This window comes from Acipenser ruthenus, chromosome 20 (genome assembly GCF_902713425.1).
Source record: "Acipenser ruthenus chromosome 20, fAciRut3.2 maternal haplotype, whole genome shotgun sequence".
Taxonomy (NCBI): Eukaryota; Metazoa; Chordata; class Actinopteri; order Acipenseriformes; family Acipenseridae; genus Acipenser; species Acipenser ruthenus.
Window position 1 is genome coordinate 20,072,742 of NC_081208.1, and position 19,034 is coordinate 20,091,775.

The window sequence follows — 19,034 nt, forward strand, 5'->3', positions numbered from 1 at the left end:
GTTAATGGTTACACTCTGATGTACCAGGTGTACTTAGAGTTCTAATGAGGCCATGGGGTGTCCTAAGCTCCTGAGTTTTAAAAAGTCACAGAAAATGATACAAAGTGAATCTAAATGAGAAGAATAAAACTTTGGTTAAGATAACTTGTAGATTGTATACCTCTACGAAGCTCCTCTTTAATAAATATAAATATAAACAATGAAAGAAACGTAATAAATTAAAAGATAAACATTTCAACAAGCAGTATTTAATTTGAAATTTCTTCTAGTGTTCATAAATCTAGCTGTATTGAGTGTTGAATAACTTTTAGCCCATGGTTTTAACGGGAGGTTTAATGATTATCTAAACCTATTTAAAACAACAAAATAGGAAGAGCCCACCACCACCATGCATTTATAACAGATTCTTTGAAAACAATGAAACCTTTCAAAGGTATTATAACAGGAAGGCGTGTTTTTTGTTATGTGTTTTAACTCTTTGGTCTCTTCCAGTTTCTATGGGACGGGGCTGATCGCAGGCCACGGCTTCACCAGTCCGGAGCACACCCCGGGGATTTTCATCCTGTTCGATGACAACCGCTTCGGTTTCATCTGGCTGGAGCTCAAGTCTTTCAGCCTCTACAGCAGAATCACGGATACACTGCAGTACGCAGAGGCCCCCACCTTGGAGGCTTTTGAAGAAATGCTGAAGAGTATGCAATCTTGGACCTCCTGACAAGCCAAATCTCCAAACACGGGGGGGAGATTACAAGAAAGCAAGCAAATAATAAGTTGTGATAAAAAAAAACACTAAAGCAAGCCTGACCTCGGTACCTCTCTGTAGAAGCATGCACTTTTACACAGCTTTTAAAGGTAAAAGAAAAAAAAAACATACATTTTGAAAAGGTTATGTGTAGTCAGAAGGTTTGGTGAGGCTACAGTCTAGTTATTTAAAGCTATGATTCCCCCCTTGCCTTTCAGTTTCTAGAAAGCTGCTGGAATTGCCGTTCTCTGAAATAGTGTCACGCTTTGATTACAATCATTCTCCGTGGTTCTTACTGCAATTTCTCAAATACCGTGTTTTTGTTTTCTTTTTTGGTAAGTCTTTTAGTTTAGGAGCTGCCCTTCAGGTCTAGCAGCCTGCCATGGATATGTAATGTAAGCTAGAGCAGCCTAATGGTCTTATTAGAAGTTAGAGCCATCAGCATCTATTGATCTGCCACTTTGGATCAAGTTTTGCTTTGCTGGAAATACATTGCTGTGCATTAGGTGGTGCTGCTGTGCACTAAGGTAAAGATTAAGGCTGATCTAGTCTACATTACAGCTGTCTATGGCTGGCAACTAAAACTGAATAATAGCACTTTGAGTACCATAAAAAGGTAAGAGAATTAAAAAAAAGTTTCAGAAAATGTCTTTTGAAGCTAATTACTCTTTAATTAAATGAATCTGATCTGTATAAAGCGAGCAACACGGACTGGGTGTTTTTACAGGGAGTGATTAAGAAGTGCAGTAACCGGTTCCCTGAACTGTTTCTGCACTCCTCTCAAGCTAGAAAAGGATACAGCTGAGATGGTTAGTTTCCCTATCTTCCTGTGTACATTGGATTCAGGTGGTGCTGAATAAGTCCTATGTAATTTAATTGGGTAACAATTTTATTTGCTGAAAAAGAAGACAGAGGACTAAAATAATGGTGTGTGTGAGAAAGACAACTGGGGATAACTAATTAAAATACATGTTGGTTTGCTGTAACCCTATATATACAGACATGCTCAAATTTGTTGGTACCCTTACAGCTCATTGAAATAATGCTTTATTCCTCCTGAAAAGTGATGAAATTAAAAGCTATTTTATCATCTTTACTTGCATGCCTTTGGTATGTCATAGAATAAAGCAAAGAACCTGTGAAAAGAGATGAATTACTGCTAATTCTACAAAGATATTCTAAAAAAGATAATAAATAATTGGATTATAGTGATACTTCAAACTAATTAGTTTCTTTAATTAGTATCACACATGTCTCCAATCTTGTAATCAGTCATTCAGCCTATTTAAATGGAGAAAAGTAGTCACTGTGCTGTTTGGTAACATTGTGTGCACCACACTGAACATGGACCAGAGAAAGCAAAGGAGAGAGTTGTCTGAGGAGATCAGAAAGAAAATAATAGACAAGCATGGTAAAGGTAAAGGCTACAAGACCATCTCCAAGCAGCTTGATGTTCCTGTGACAACAGTTTCAAATATTATTAAGAAGTTTAAGGTCCATGGAACTGTAGCCAACCTCCCGGGACGCAGCCGCAAGAGGAAAATTGACCCCAGATTGAACAGAAGGATAGTGCGAATGGTAGAAAAAGAACCAAGCATAACTGCCAAAGAGATACAAGCTGAACTCCAAGGTGAAGGTACGTCAGTTTCTGATCGCACTATCCGTCGCTTTTTGAGCGAAAGTGGGCTCCATGGAAGAAGACCCAAGAGGACTCCACTTTTGAAAGAAAAACATAAAAAAGCCAGACTGGAATTTGCTAAAATGCATATTGACAAGCCACAATCCTTCTGGGAGAATGTCCTTTGGACAGATGAGTCAAAACTGGAGCTTTTTGGCAACTCTCATCAGCTCTATGTTCACAGACGAAAAAATGAAGCTTTCAAAGAAAAGAACACCATACCTACAGTGAAACATGGAGGAGGCTCGGTTATGTTTTGGGGCTGCTTTGCTGCGCCTGGCACAGGGTGCCTTGAATCTGTGCAGTGCACAATGAAATCTCAAGACTATCAAGGCATTCTGGAGCGAAACGTACTGCCCAGTGTCAGAAAGCTCTGTCTCAGTCGCAGGTCATGGGTCCTCCAACAGGATAATGACCCAAAACACACAGCTAAAAGCACCCAAGAATGGATAAGAACAAAACATTGGACTATTCTGAAGTGGCCTTCTATGAGTCCTGATCTGAATCCTATCGAACATCTATGGAAAGAGCTGAAACTTGCAGTCTGGAGAAGGCACCCATCAAACCTGAGACTGCTGGAGCAGTTTGCTCAGGAAGAGTGGGCCAAACTACCTGTTAACAGGTGCAGAAGTCTGATTTCTATTAAATATGGAATAAACAATGGTGGATGCCAATTACTTTTGTCAGTTTCAAGTTATTTCAGAGAAAATTGTGCATTCTTCGTTTTTTGTGGAGGGGTACCAACAAATTTGAGCACGTCTGTGTGTGTGTGTGTGTATATATATATATATATATATATACTCTAAAAACAACTGGGTAGGGGTTAAAATGATGGGTTATAGTAAACCAACATGATTGCCTGCTTTTAATTTTAACCATGTTTAGATGGTAATCAAACCTTAACTATAACTGTAATTTGACCACTGCTTCAGTGTTGTTAGTAATTCATTTGGTATAGAAGCTACCTCTGGGTGTTGCATTCCTGCCCAGATTTCCCTCTTGTTTACTGTATTAAAGTGAGTGCAGCTAACAAATATTTCAGAAATCCTGCAATTCCATTCAGCACACAGCTCTCAAATGTGCAGTTTTGAAAAAACCACATGATAAAGCAAACAATTAGTTGAATTTGGAAACCTGATATCTGGTATTACACTAGGTTCAGGTACAAGTTGGGCATTTCCCCTATCACTCTACCACTTTCATGCGTTTATTCCGTCATGAACCGACCATTCCTTGGCCCAGGAGACACCGCTGAAGGGAAAGGAAGCAATAAGAGACTTCCTGAGAAAAAGGCATGGAAACTTAGAAATTTATTTAACTTACTGTAGTACCAGATATGAAAATGCATGCTTGCTCTGTGTTTATTTCAGAACTGTACTTTTAAGACCTATTTACTCAATGGCAGTGCATGACATGTAAGATTTAGGGACTGTAAGATTTTATTTTGTTAGCTTCAACATCTTTTAAAGGCTACTGTGAAATTGGTAGTGTATCTCTGGGCAGCTTACAGGCACCCCCCCCCCGGGTGACGCTCTGCCAATTGTGCACCGCCCCCTGGGAGCTCCTGTCCACGGTCGGCAGTGGAATAACCAGGCTATAGGGCGCATCCTGCACTCCACACGGAATGCCTTTACTGGATGCACCACTCAGGAGCCCCAACTTATTTGATTTTCAATGCCAACAATTTATTTTACTTTCTATTTATTGTAAATCTGAAAAAAAATATTATATATATAATGGAATATGGATAAGCATTATGGCATAGCAAATGCCAAAGCACAAAATAGGTAACATCAGATAAATACAATTTAGATAGCGGCCTGCATAACGTATGTTTTGTGGTATATTTTAGAAAAAATATAAAAATTCTACTTGTTCCCAGCAAACAGGGCCTTTTAGAATCTTCATTGTAACAGTGGCTTAGTTTTAAGCAGCGAATGGGATCCATTCCATTTTATAATGGCACTAATACCCACCACATATGACGTTACCTGTCAGATTACTGACCTATCACCTATCATTAAATCACCTTGGTCTGTAATCTTACAGGTCATTCCCACTGGTCTACAGCAATGTTGCTGCAGTTTTTTGTTTTTTTTTCCACCCCCGAGCAAAACTGTGTTTTATTTATGAAGACAAGTCTTTGCATGGAAATCACTAATACTAGTGAATTAATGATAGGACATCAATTTTATTTTAAGGACTAGGAATGAAATATGAATAGATGTTACCTGTATAAACATTCTGCAAAACAATAATATGCCAAATATGAATAATAATATATACTGAATAATATAATCAGGTGGCTTGGTTTTTGTGTGATCCTATATTGGAAAGATTTTCTTTAATTTTGCATACAGTCTATTCATTTATCATTCCCTTGTGTGCTTTAGTTTGGTGCAATTTAATAGCAGTGCTAACAGATGACAATCACCCTGTATTGCAAACCAAAATTGGGTTACTAGCTGGCATTTCCTCCTGTGTCAGTGAACCTGCATGGCTCTTTCAAAGACATCTGATTGTGGGTTATTGTGTTTTAGCACTGGCGCCATTAATGGAGGACCTGGAGTCGATTCACTTGGCAGATTTCAAAACCACTCCATTTAAATAAGTGACATTAAACAAAGCAGTCATGTAAAAAGATACCCATCTCAGCGGCTTACATGATAAAGGCATTACCGCATGGAGTGCAGGCAGAGATTGCTGGTTCTAATCTTGCTGCAGTTTTGCCGATCTTGGCTGGAGGCCCACACTGGCTTTTGCACCTCTTTGTATTAGGGAGGGAAATGGGGATTGTGGCAATCTCAGTAAGTTACTTACCTACAAATTACAATATAATGGTGGGTTGTCTTTGGCAAGTGGAAGTCTCTTAGCCTTAATAAAGCCACCGAGGCAGGTTCCTATGCAGAAGGGCTCGGGCTCATGTGAAAATGTAAAGGATGCGTAATAGGCTCCTGCATTTTGAGTGCCACTTATTTTGCAGGGTGCAGTATAGTTTAACAAAACTAGATTGGCACATCATTTTATATGTAATCAAAATCCCATGTAGCTAACATACAGTATTTGATTTGAAATCTGTTTTGCAGTGTGCTGTATTATATGTTCATGAAAAATCTTGATTTCATATAAACATTGATTTATTACTTTGTAATGAGTGATTTTGTTTTCTATTTATGTAAACTGCTGTTAGGTTCTGAGTTTTTTTTTTTCTTGTGTTTTATTATATTGGGAAAGAATATAAAAAAAAATGTGTTTGTGTGGTTGTTCTCAATTAATCATGTTATTGAAACTCAATGTGATTTATTTTATATAACCTTATATATTTAGTTTTAGAAATAGTTTTAAAGGGGAAGCTTCTAAATGGGATAAGAAATGTCATTTTCAAGACTGTTTTCCTGGCTGGGGGCAAGAACACTAACAGAGATACAATTATTACAGGTGATCGTCATGACTTACCTTTATTAAACATTCACTAATCAATTTAATTGCCAGGATGTAAAGGCTTATAAAGGCTTACCACAGTAAATGAGCACTGTATTTTTTGCATTTTTTCCCATGGTTATACTATGGTTTATATGTTTACTGTTAATCATAAAAAGTGAGTATTCATATTGCCTGTTTTTCTCTATATTGCTAAAGTTTACAGACCTAATTTTGATGTTAAATTAATGAATTATACACAACTTGCCATCAAAACATTGTTAAGCACCTATATAAGATTAATATAATAATGAAACAGTATATTGAGTAACAAGAAGTGTTTTTGAATACGTGTTTGTGTTTCCCATTTTTTTAAAATGTGTATTTCAATTTTTATTTATGCTGCTTTTATTTAAATTAACTACTTTAAAATGCAGGGCTTAATGTCATATTGCTAACTTTCACCCTGGGTTCGCTAGATCATTTGCTTTTATAATTTGAGTTGAGAAACAGTTTGTTGAGTTCAACAGTCAGTTGTTTGCCATTAGCGTCACTGTTAGTAACAATGACCAGCCACGGTGAGAGCCACTGGTTTACACTGCAGTGATGAAGAGTTGCTGATTAGTTGCAATTATACACTATAATAAGAACTCTTGACATCCTATTGTACCACATTGCAAACATTAAAGCCTTCTAAACGTGTAACACCTAGCTTCAAAGTGCCAAGGAAACATGATAGAGGATAGAATATACAGACTGGCCAAAAATAAACACAATGTCTAAAAAAAACAAGATATTGACAATTTTTGGAGCTACTGTCGTAAGGCAAGCTTCCCCTTTTAAGCCTTGAAGTGTGTTTTAGCAACTGTATCCGTTATGTTATGTAATCCCTTTCAACCCTTGATATGTATTTACATGTCTATATAAAAGTATTACAAAGTTGTATCACTTTTACACTAGAATTTCAGGGAGCTTTAAAGTATGCTTTATCCGTTTTCAATAAAAAATAAAATAAAAAATTAAAATAAATGTTGTTTCTGATCAATTTGGCTTGTAATATAATGTATATCTGGTACCATCCTAGGTTAAAGAAAGCCTGTCTTGGATAGCTCTTCCTTGGTCAAGTTAAAACCCCTTGAAGGGGTTAGGAAATCTAATATTAAGACAGAGGTGTTAACAGTGGTGTAAATAGTAAGACGGTATACATTGTGAACTATTGCAGTGTTGTGGCAGGAATTTCATATTTTTTTATTTAGTGTTGAAATACAATACTGTATCATTTGAATAATACATAGAAAGGAAAATGCAACCACCATTTTCAGAAGCAGTACATTAAATTGAGCAATGGTAAAGAAGCAATTGTATTTATTTTTTTCACCACTAGAGGGCAAATCATTGCTCATTATGTGAAGTACAGAAATGTATAATTGGACAAGGCAGAAAACAAACTGATGAAGGTGGGAATACTGAACCCAGCAGTCCTCACTACCGCGATCAAGTTCCTATAATTGGTAGAGTACATTTGGGCATATACATTTAGGATATCTTCTGAACTCCTTTTTTAGGCTGAATTAAATCAAAGTTTATAATGGCCTCAATGTAGGTTTCAAAAGGGTCATGTACAGTATATTGCTGTAATGTTTTTATAGACACTGAATTAATAAATCAAACGATAACTAAAAATTAGAATGAAATGATTCCTTTACTTAAGTCTTCAGAGAAAAGAAAAGCCACAATACCTTCATGATGCAAGTAAAATTGTATTAGGGGACTGAATCCAATGAAAATTGAACATTCACTGTAAACACTTTCCAAAGAAAAAAATGATTATATCTTTTAGCAAGATCAATAAAGTTCATTATTTTTTATTTTATTCTCCTTACCAAAACTGTTTTTTAAAATATTAAAATTGCAGTAATGAACTGTTGCAATGTCATAAATCTTGTTCACTACAATTGGGACTAAGATGAAACCGTTGCTATCCAGAACCTCATAATCACAAGCATATGGTACTAAACAGAAGAGCCTATACAGTCTTTCTCAGTTAATACCAAACAACCGTTCACTGCAATCATTATTTAAATTGGCAACTGATCATTTACTGGGCACTTATCAAAGTACAGCAGATTTTTACCCTGCTGTAGTACCAGTTATGTTTTGATTTAAAATACACTGTTTGCTATAACATCTTCTTCTTTCAAAACTGTACATTTGAAATCTACACAGCAAATGAAAGTGCATGATGGGTAAGAGATTATTTTGTTATCTGTAACCATTGACTCTTGCTTGTGCTGTCCTACGTGGATAACAACTAAGATCAATTTCTGAATGTGTACTCTTGTATCTAACAGGCACTTCTACACAAGAATCATCGCCCTTATATTCCATTGCAATTCCTACGTTATGTTTATATTTAAGATTTTTATTTGGTTTTAGGAGATGAAACGTCATGATGTCTATCTAACGGTGTGTGTGAGCTCAGTTGCAAAAAATTGAACCACCTGACTAATCTACAACTCGCTGCGCTCTCCACTTTCCTCACTAGGTTTATTTTTTTCAGACAGGAGGTTTGTTAAAAAAGTCATGATATCTCCCTTGAGCTTCGTCCCATTCTTCTGCTCCAAACCGAGGGCCATGTATTCTTCATTCTTGTCATAGACTGGCCAGTGCACCAACCCATCCCCATTGGGCGTCCTGAAGATCAAACATGCATAAAAGGTAAATGTCACTGAGCAGAATTTTTTCACCTCCCAGCCAAAATGTTGTAGGATTTTCTTGTGGTAAAGATACCTCAAACATCAGCTGAATAGATTCACTTTAATATGTTATTGCTCTACACTGGGCCAGTCCACCAAACAATGTAAACATTCTTACCCATTTCTAGCAAAATTAGCCCAGTACGCCATCATTACCCTGCACAGCTTCATTTCCTCCTCAGTTACGGTCCCTGTTGGAAACAGATTTGTTTTTAGCAGGGATTCTAACTGGCTGTCATGGTGACATTCTGGCACTGTAATGGCAACGTGTGTGTCTGGAACAAGGGCAGAATGAGCCAGCAAAGGTCCATTTCATTCTTCCTACTGTTTGTAATTCCACCCACATTCCTCCCCTTACCCGAACCGCAGAACGGACATTAGTAATGCCAATGCCTGTAACATTACTCTGGGTATAGTCTCTCACACATAGACATCCATTAAACAGAAAAGAGAGAGCTGTGTGAACAATCTGAAAAACGCACCCCAAAAAAACATACTGCAGACTTGTGACAGAGAGCAAGTGAATCCAAGTCATAAATCTCCTTCCTGATCTGTGAGAGCACTGTATAACAGGAACAGTGTGCCCCAAACTGGGTTGGCAATTCATTCCAGGGAAAGTTGGAAGTCGGCCATCCAGAAAGGGAGCAGAGTCACAATACCAGAAGTCATCGCCTTAATGCGGTAGGCGATGTCGCAATTGCGAATTGGAGGAAAAGCGATTGCACTTGTTACCGAAGGGGGCGTGACTGAGGGTATATCAGGGGATGTGGTGAAGCAAGCTGTTCCTTTATTATGGTTACAAAATGACCTGTAAAGGAGAACCAATGTAAAATAATTGTGAGTGTTTTGTGTTGTTTTGTCCGTCTATTAAATTGACACAATTGTCATTCATAGACGGCTAATATATCCGGGAGCTGTTGCTACAAAGTCAGCACCAAACCACGGACTACTACATTGCACTACTGTTGTCACTGTTCTTGTATACATTCACCACATGCACTAGGAGCACTCACTATTGGACTGGTGATCGTGTATAAAAAAGTGTGCGTTATTTAGTATTATTGTTTCGGGACTGAACCCCGTGGGTTTTGACTGGGCTTTACACACTGCTGTGTATCGCCAGTCTTTATTATTTAATAGAACTTTGTTTTACAGTGAACTGGTGTTGGGTTGTTATTCCTGAGCACTGCATCACCTCTACACCTGTGCACTGCAAACCACTTTGCCACACGTGGTGTCAGAACACAGGATTATGGACTTCACTGCACTGGAAGCGTTGAGATTACAGTAGGGAAGCAGAGGAGAGGAAGAGAGAGGAGAGGTACATGGCTCAGATTGAGAGGGTTGGCATCAGAAACGCACCCCATGTACCAACAGGACTCGTGATAGCACCCCTTAAAGCGAGTGAGCAGAAAATGATGACGGAGGATGACCTGGAGGGATACCTGGTCGCCTTTGAATGGTTGGCCACCATTGCGTTATGGCCTTGGGAATACTGGGCTAGCCAGCTGGGCCTCTGTTTAATTGGGGAGGCCCAAGCAGCCTATCAGGCCTTGACCGATGATGAGGCCAGCCAGTACAACCTGGTCAAGCAGGCCATCGTCCTTTGACTCAACATCACTGGGGACACAGGTCGGGTGCGCTTCAGGGAGTCCCCCTGAAGCGCAGCTGGGGTAGATTCAATGCTCCTGACCCACTGCCTTATCAGCAGCGGGACAGATATGTAACCCCAGTGCCTTCTGCCCCTCCTATCTGTTCCAGGTGCCATCGCACTGGACATACCGCCCGGCTGTGCTCCTCAGCAATAAAGTGCAACGTGGCGGCATGTTGTCTGGCATCGGAAGCGAGTAAGAGATGGGGAAATGGTCGGGAGGGGCCTTATATTGTTAATGTGGTTGTGGGTAAAGGGAGTACCCATGCATTAGTGGACTTCACCAAAGGACAAGGGTCTAGAAGATGGGAATTCTCCCTACAACTGACTGCCAAAAATAAAATACTTGCCATGAAATTTGTTTCATCATAAAATGAACTAACAGAAATTAACTTGTCTATGCCACATTGTCATTTTTTCCACCCCATGTGTATCAAATGATTGCAATGTATGCAAATTAGGAAGAATAATCATAAAAGCAAAATTGCAGAAGTGTGCCTAAATATGATTTAATACACATGGGAACATTAGAATGAGACAATAGGCATGTTCATTTCTGCAAATACACTATGGTACTTCCACAGTAAACATTTTGTTTTTTGGCCATTAATTTCCATCTTCTAGAACCCTGTCATTTTCTTTTAATTGTAACAATACAATTGTGTGTGTGAAGTTGTGGATCATTACAAAAGACACAATGTTCAGGCGATGACAGGTGATAACCTTTTTTCAAAAGAATAATAATTAATCACATGTGTTACCTTCAACCTTAATTTGTCCATTCCAGAAACAACTTCCAAAGACAAAGCCAATCTCATCTCCATGATCTGCTTTCACAAAGCTGGGTCTTTTGTCTTTGTAGATACTGGGGCGATGCTGGAACTCGTACAGGTACACTGGCACACCAGCCTCTGGGACAGGAAAAGATAACGTAAAAACAAATTCTGTATGTACTACAGCAGTGCATGATTAAGTGAGTGACTAAGTGATAAACTGATTATTCCATCTCAGTCAGGGTCTTTCGGAATTGCAAAAGACTAACAGACAACCAATTGTGTTAAACAGGGCTAACTAAACTCAAGTCTTTTCTTTGTCACTTAAAGGCGCGTGCAAGTATTTAATGAGAGCTTGTTACACACAAGATTAAAGCATGGGCTTGCATGCAGGACTATTTTAGAAAAGAGTTGGAGAGAAAGCAAAAAATAAATATCTATTAGAAATTCAAAGAATTAGCTGCATTTTGTCAGAAAACAATTACAATTGTGTAGTTTTACTCTGATTAATGAAGTATTTATAGTCTATGCAAATGCTTTAATCGTTTTACATCATGAATTTTGGGTGACCGTTCTTTTAAAAGGGTTTCCCACTGGACTCACCTTTATGATAGTTAGCAGCTATGATAGTTGGCAGAACCATAAATACATCTCCCAGCATTTCTGTGAACAGGTCTCTCAGCTTCACAGGGTCTTCTGTATCTTTGAAGTATTCAGCTGCAATGCGCTCGTTTACTCCCGGTCCTAAAACCTAGGATACAGATTACGTAAAACAGCTATAGTTAAGAAACCTCGTTATAATGATAATTAAAGTGCAATGAGCTGTGGGGAAAAGCACTTCAGCACAGACGTAGCTAACAAAATGATTCTATAAATATGACCCGTCATGCTTTCTTTTCACTGTCTTAAAATGTGCAGTTGTGAAGGTTACAAATTTTATAGCTAACATGTATTTTACTTTTATACCATGGTACGGCACTTAAAATAAATATTTTGTTTGCAAGCCTTGCTTTCGGTTAATGTTGCACTTGAAATAGTCTGCCAGTATCATATTAGTGCGGGGACAAATATTTCAACTAACCCAGCTTGAAATAAATCACCATTCGTTCATACAACAGAATTTACTAATAACTGTATCATGCAAAGAAAACCAGAATTCTCACCTCTACTGGGACCAACATATTCAGGACAGCGATTGCTTTTTCTTTATCCATTCCCTCTTCCCAGCCAGGAGGACACATTGTCTGTAATAGCAAGATCAGAGTTTCAGTTTTAAACAATAATCACAAAACAAATGAACCCTCTGCGTTTACCCAGGAGATTATTGCTTGCTTCGTCTTCACTTGACTCTTGCTTCTCTGTGCTGTGCAGTTTATTTGGTTGCAGTAGAGTGGCCTCCCTACTTTGTTAATATATTTTATTAACGCACATAACAGTGTTATGACAAAATGGTGCAACAGGTAAACTGTCAGGCTTGTCAATCAGAACAGTGAACACCCAATCAAGTTCATCAATATTTATTACTGACTTGTAGTTCATGGATATTGAAGATTTAGTCAAAATACAAAACTGTAAAAAATTATTATATTATATACACACTTTATATATATATATTAATAAACACACCTTAATTAAATGTTCATTCTTAAAGGAAATTCGATTACAAAATAAGTTTACCTTTGGCAAGAGCCAGCCAAACTCATGATTGTTGATTCCTAACAAATAGGGCACCTTGTGAAAACGTTTCTCTTTCAAGATCTCTTCCACCGTGCTCGGGAGAAACACACCATCGACTGTGCCTGGTAGTATTATATGCTACAATTGAGGGAAAAACACACAGTACATACAGTTAACATTATAATAAATAGCGGACACTGTTATTAATGTGGTTTAGCCATCTTAAATGTCTGTGTATCAGATCATCACGTTAATAAGTTATTGTTTAATAATTATTCTTACTTAACTATATTGAGCGCTGTGTAATATGCAAGGTGATTTAGAGCAGCCAGTGAGACCACTCGTGCCAAAGCTCCTTTGACCTCTGTGGATATCAGCTTGTATCGTACAGCACCCTATACAATATTCTCTATATAAAATGCTGCTTTAATAAACTTTAATACTTTATATCACCTGCAATGTCATAATATTTTAATTATTGTCTTATATTCCTATCATGCAGGTCCTCCATGTTTATCTATTTCTGCATAGATCATACCAGGCTTACTAACTGTTCTGAAACAACTCCAACAAGCTTAATTTCTGAAGTAAGCGGGGTTGAAAAATTAGCATTAGGGGTGTGCAATTCTGTATAGACATGTTCCTACAGTTTCACAGGGGTCCAACATTACAGTTGTTAAACAGCTGGAAACCAGATGTTGCTGCCTGGTTTAGTGATCCCAGGTAAAAAGGTAAGAAAAAAAAATAAAAATAAGCATGGCACTAACCAGTTTACTTGCGTTCACAAAGACTTCATCGTTCTTCTCTCTTAAACACTTGACTAGTGTTGCCGAGTCTGTGTAGTCACAGCCAGTTGCATTAACAACCATCTAGATGCATAAAAAACAGTAATGGAAAATTTAGCCTTCATTAGCCCAACCAAGCAGTGGCCATAATCCACTCAAAAGTAAGTCACCTTAACTTAGATTCCCCTCAAAAACTTGTGCTTGGGAATGGCCATACCAAGTGTCTTTAAAAAGTTAGACGAGCAGGTCACAAGATATAGCTAAAATGTAGACAGTTATATTAACTAATATACTTGTTTAGATTCACTGTTATCGTTTCCTGTTTCAGTCATCACTTCCTGGTGACTTTAAAACTCAGAAAGTGTAAACATATGGAGTCAAAATATGGCCCAAATGTCTGTTTTTCTTCCCACTGCAAGCAGTGCAAAGTGGGCAACTGATTATAGCTACGCTGTGTGTGTCCCACAGTCCTCAAATTTACACTTCACGCATAAGTGATAAAAACAAATCACACAGTGTAGAATACCGGGTTTATAGGCTGTGGATTAGAGGTGATGACGCTGTGTATAGTTGCAACTCCGCTCTCAGATATTGCCTTGTGGAACACGCCAGACGATAAGGGAGACAAAACCTGAGATACATCAAAATATATAAATAATTAAGTATAATACATTCCATCCCACTCTACCAAAGAATATAAGAAGACTAAATGCGCTTTACTTGCTCTTATCTGCCCTCTATTTTACTGCATTTAATACTGTACTTGAGTACTGTAATCTGTCAAGTGTCATTTAATCTCTAGTATTTTGTATTTAATTATATTCTGATGTAACTATCACTGACACTTATCTGCTCCATTATTGAATCGTATTTTGTTGTACCTGCTAGAACCAAAGTCATTGTATTTATCTTGCTCTTAATTGTATTATTACTTGCACTGTGATTCTGAAATGTATTTGTTTACAACTGTAAGTCACCCTGGATAAGGGCGTCTGCTAAGAAATAAATAATAATAATAATATTAATAATAATAATAAGAAGAAGAAGAATAATAACACACAAGTGCAGACACGCTGCACCCTCCTGCCGATTCTCCAAAAATGGTTACAGAATTGGGATCCCCTCCAAAACTCTTGATATTCTCCTGAACCCACTGCAGGGCTGCCACCTGGTCCAGGAAACCCCAGTTCCCACGGGCATGCTCATCATTGGTGCTACAAGAAAATACATTTTAAAAAATGTCTTGATTTCTAGTTTGTGTTATCAGCATGCATTTCATTCTACAGTAATAGCACGGTTTGTATTGTAGGTCAGTTCAGAATACTGGGGTTCAGAATACCGCGACTCAGCTGCATTTAAATGATGTCTTGTTACACAGAAACTCAAATTCAGACACACAGTTATGTCCATTATTAGCCCAAATAACTACCCTTAAAATTAGCTATTACCCCAAGGCCCGGTCTGCTCACGACAAATTGCGTAACAGGTGTTAACCCAGGTTGTTTGGCTAAATCTCAATACAAGAGTCAGCAGTTTCAGCAATGAGGTCCTGGTTCAAGAAATTGCACCTTTTTATTTGGCAATGTGACAGTGAAACAATTAATTTTTACATTTCTTAATGACTGGTAATAGAACTGAAAGAATCGTAGAATACAGTCATGTACCAAATATGAAGACAATATTCATATTCAGTACAAAATCATCCTCTATCCTTTTGTAGATATTTCTTCTTTTAGATATGCTATGCATAGTGACGTTATCAAATGAAAGAAACTAGAAGTCAAAGTATTTGTCAGTTTAACACATTGAGAAAGACTTCTGGTCTAAACATTTGTAATTCAAGTTTCTATGTTTCTTTCAGTATTATAGAATGGTGCCCATCTGTGTGTGGCAGAATATTGGCACAAGTAGAAGTGAACGAGTAGAAGTCAATTTACAGCAAGTGTAACCAGTGTTGAAATAACCCCCACACAGAAGTTCACCATCCTACAATTCTGTTATATACTGCTTTATTATTAATACACAGGGTAAAAATCAAGCTCTGTTTTCTAATCATTACCAACCTTTATTTGTGCATTGTCAGTTTCATTGAAACGAGGGGGGAAAAGGCTGATGAGAGAATACTGTTAAGTGGCTGAGGTACTTTGCAGTTGAATGGAACTCCAAGGAGGTGCCTCAGGTAATTTTTAAAACAGGTGACGTCAACTGTGCCGATATGGAGAATACCGCATGCTAAACACTGAAAGTGGCACGGATGTCATGACTAGGGTTTCTCCGTGCTGTGTCGTGGAATACAGAAGGTGAAACATGAGCTCTGACCCTTAGCAGTCTATAACTACTTATTATCAAATGGAATGAGACAACATTGTTCCATGTTTACCTTAAAAACCCCAGTATTCCCAGTCTATACTGAATCACAACAACCACCACATTCTCATAGGCAGCAAGGGCTGATCCGTCGTACTGGGATGCTGCTCCAATCATCAATCCGCCTCCATGAATCCAAACCATAACCTGGGGAACAAAACACACCAGGAAGATAAAGTAAAGTACCATATCCAGTTACAGCAAGTCTGATTCAAAGGGTTACAAAACAGGTTTATATATATATATATATATATATATATATATACACACACACACAAAACAGGTTTATATATATATATATATATATATATATATATATATATATATATATATATATATATATATATATATATATAGTGGTTTTTGGAACAACACCACAAACAAAACACCACAAACAAAATCAAACAGGTTTAAATTGCAGCACACTCTTTACCTCTGGACTGCTCGGAAACAGAGCACCTCATCTGCTTCCTTCTTCTCAGCAGCCCCGAGCAAACTGACTGCTCTTTGATACCCTGCACCTGGTTCTAATTTAATAATGATCGCCAGGTGCAGGGAATAATTAAGCAATAAAACAATTAAACAATAACAAATACAATTAAACTAAATAAATGTGCCTTTCACACATGTTTTTCTTCCAGGAGGCTTTAACCCCTCCCTGCTGTCTTACAATAATATATATATAACTTTTTTTTCTTAACAAATGAATTGTAGTAATCAAAAATTATTTTAACTAAAACTGCATGCTTACAGGCAGTCTGGTCTCCTTCGCTGCTGCCTCTCCAGGGGTGTATATATTCAAATACAAACAGTCCTCTGAGATGGCTGGTATTTGGAAATCCAACATGACATCCTCCAATAACTGTGCTGTATACTGTATGTCCTGTATACACCTGTAACCATAAGAATGTGAAGAATGAATGCTGGTCTCGATTTGATATAACATTGACCTTTAATGTCTTACCACTGAACTTCCTGCATTTTACATAAAGTTCAGTCCTGGACTTTCTCCATCATTAATTTAAATTTTCTGGAGTCTCCACCACTTTAAAAAAAAAAGAGGGGAGGAGGGGAGGAGAGGAGGGGGGGGGGAGTTTTTTTACGGATTCAAATTTCGCTGCAGATGGATTTATTTTCGTTTTGAAGTTTTTTTTTTTTTTTGGTTGTAGGGGGGAGATGTTGCAAGTCAACTGAAAGTGATTTTGCAAGTTCTGTTTGATTGTACAGGGTAGTGGCGAAAAAAGTAACTTATGCAAGGCTCTCGTTTCCTTCTGTATATCTGTGCATGACAGTTCAGCGTGAGAGGTAACGGCTGGACGTTTTAGTTACACAGTGTTCAGAAATTAGGATTCAAGAGTTAAGTTATTGTGCACGTTCTACTGGTTTTAAGTGATTCCTGTTCAGGTATTTATGAATGGGAATAAGAAGAGACATGCACTCAAATGAATAAAGGACAGTTTAGATTAGGTTTATTTATAATGTTACAGGTATAAAATGTTTTTAATTTGACATTTTCCCAAAGAGTGCTAATAGTGGGCCGCAGTGGCTAATGCAGCTGAACAGGTGAGCCTCAGGTAAAAAAAAAAAAAAAAACGTCTGTGAGAACCCTTGGTCTACACCACACGTAAAGAAACGGTTTTACAAACTTACATAGCCGGTTGGTTGGTGGCATCTCTGATTCCGCTCCATGGTTCGGGTGGCTGGGGAGCCGAGAACCTCAGTGGTCCCAAAGGGGGTTTGGCAAAAGGAATTCCTAAGTATTCGTGACCGACTTGGTCTGTACCCTTCACAGAGGAGAGCCTCCCTTTCAAACTGCCGTACGCCGTGGAAACGACTGGATCTGCAACTGCACTAACTGAAAGGAAATCATTAGGGAAAAAAAAAACACATTCTAACAGCAATCACATTTCTTTATATTCTATATAAAGAAAAAAACTCATAAAAAGCGATTCCAAAGTATCTTACCTGCACAAACAGTCCACAAAACAGCATAAATTAAACATCGTTTAATCGTCTTTGCAGAATGCATTTTGTCTTTACCACGGATTGTACGTGTGTTCCGACCTTGTGAATAAGATGTTGTAAGTTCAATGTTCACTTCACATTTTTAAGACCAAGCCCAACCCTAACAGACGCATGCGAAGTCCCTTAACCCTTACCGTGCTCCTGGGCTTCTGTCAAACAGTTTCCACAAAGTAAGCGCAGCTTTAATTATAAATTACACCAGTGCTGCTTTGTATATTTAGACTAAAGTATGACGCAGACATGTCAACAAGATGAATTAGTAATATTCCTGTTTCTTTGTTGTTGTTGTTGTTATTTTTGTTGTTTTTTTTTCTTCTGGTCCAGTAGAATCACGACCAGTGGAAGTACCAAGAATATGTGTAACCCAATCAGTATGACCATGTTCTCCATGCAAATGGATTCTGTACCAACAATGCACAAACAGCCTCTTTGTTTGCAAGAAGTCCAGTCTGGCACCAATAATGACTCATTAACCGGCACTTCTGAAAAGCTAAACTGTTCACATTCAAGTCTCAACAGAGGGCTTTTAATGCAAAATTAAAACGACAGTAATAATATAGTTTTTGTATCGTGAAATATTTATTGCAGGAGTTATTTTACAGGAAATAAATACTAAATGAATCATATTAATATACGTTTTTAAGATTCCTATAGTAATTTGTTTTATTGTGTGAAGTGTATTGCAGTGTGGTTCTTAATGAAATTTATAATTAAAGTTCGGGAGGAGGGTCAGACACCAATCGCCGCGTCACCAAATTGAATCATTCAATTTAGACATTAGCTAATTAAGACTGTTAGCACTATAAACACCCTCTTCACTTATCTCTCAGTTGCGTTTCGATATCATCGTAACCCACTACCTCCCCATCTCCACCTTTCTTAAAAACAATTTCTATGTTTTATCAATGGGGGTCTCAGCCTCGGCCAGGCAGCGAACCCTCAAACAAAGTTAGGTTTGATGCCAACTTAATGTGTATATACATAGTTCTCTGTAAAATCGCATACTCCGCATTCTCCACAATAAATATTTGTACTAAAACATTTTGTGATTGGTGTTTGTCCCGAACTACTGAATCTACATTTAAAACTATTTAAACCCAATTTCATATGGGTGTTGAAAAGGAACATGGGGTTACAGGGATGGAAATAAAACCTATTGT

At 37.8% G+C, this 19,034-nt stretch overlaps 2 protein-coding genes across 6 annotated transcripts in view; one reads left to right on the forward strand and one right to left on the reverse strand.

Annotated features, from left to right (window-relative positions):
- LOC117425153 (F-box only protein 31-like) overlaps positions 1-7,584 on the forward strand; it is a 21,397-nt gene extending 13,813 nt beyond the window's left edge. For all 4 annotated transcript variants that reach the window (XM_034041864.3, XM_034041865.3, XM_058993611.1 and 1 more), the window contains one exon: positions 493-7,584. In XM_034041864.3, coding sequence (XP_033897755.3) covers positions 493-715 — 223 coding nt within the window. In that variant the 3' untranslated portion in view covers positions 716-7,584. The remainder of the gene's footprint in view (positions 1-492) is intronic.
- LOC117425619 (carboxylesterase 5A-like) lies at positions 7,581-18,276 on the reverse strand. 2 transcript variants are annotated; one of them, XM_034042702.3, is made up of 14 exons: positions 18,009-18,276; positions 17,815-17,913; positions 17,500-17,704; positions 16,601-16,742; positions 15,863-15,996; positions 14,543-14,696; positions 14,009-14,113; positions 13,465-13,566; positions 12,698-12,835; positions 12,184-12,264; positions 11,624-11,771; positions 11,009-11,158; positions 8,715-8,787; positions 7,581-8,534 (listed from the first exon to the last, which is right to left on the reverse strand). In XM_034042702.3, the coding sequence occupies exons 2-14, from the start codon at positions 17,876-17,878 to the stop codon at positions 8,351-8,353; spliced, it is 1,680 nt and encodes a 559-aa protein (XP_033898593.2). In that variant the 5' UTR covers positions 17,879-17,913; positions 18,009-18,276; the 3' UTR covers positions 7,581-8,350. The 2 variants fall into 2 exon arrangements, with proteins under 2 accessions (XP_033898593.2, XP_058849595.1); XM_058993612.1 differs by lacking the exons at positions 16,601-16,742; positions 17,500-17,704; positions 17,815-17,913; positions 18,009-18,276 and adding an exon at positions 16,283-16,364.
- Positions 18,277-19,034: the final 758 nt, after the last annotated feature.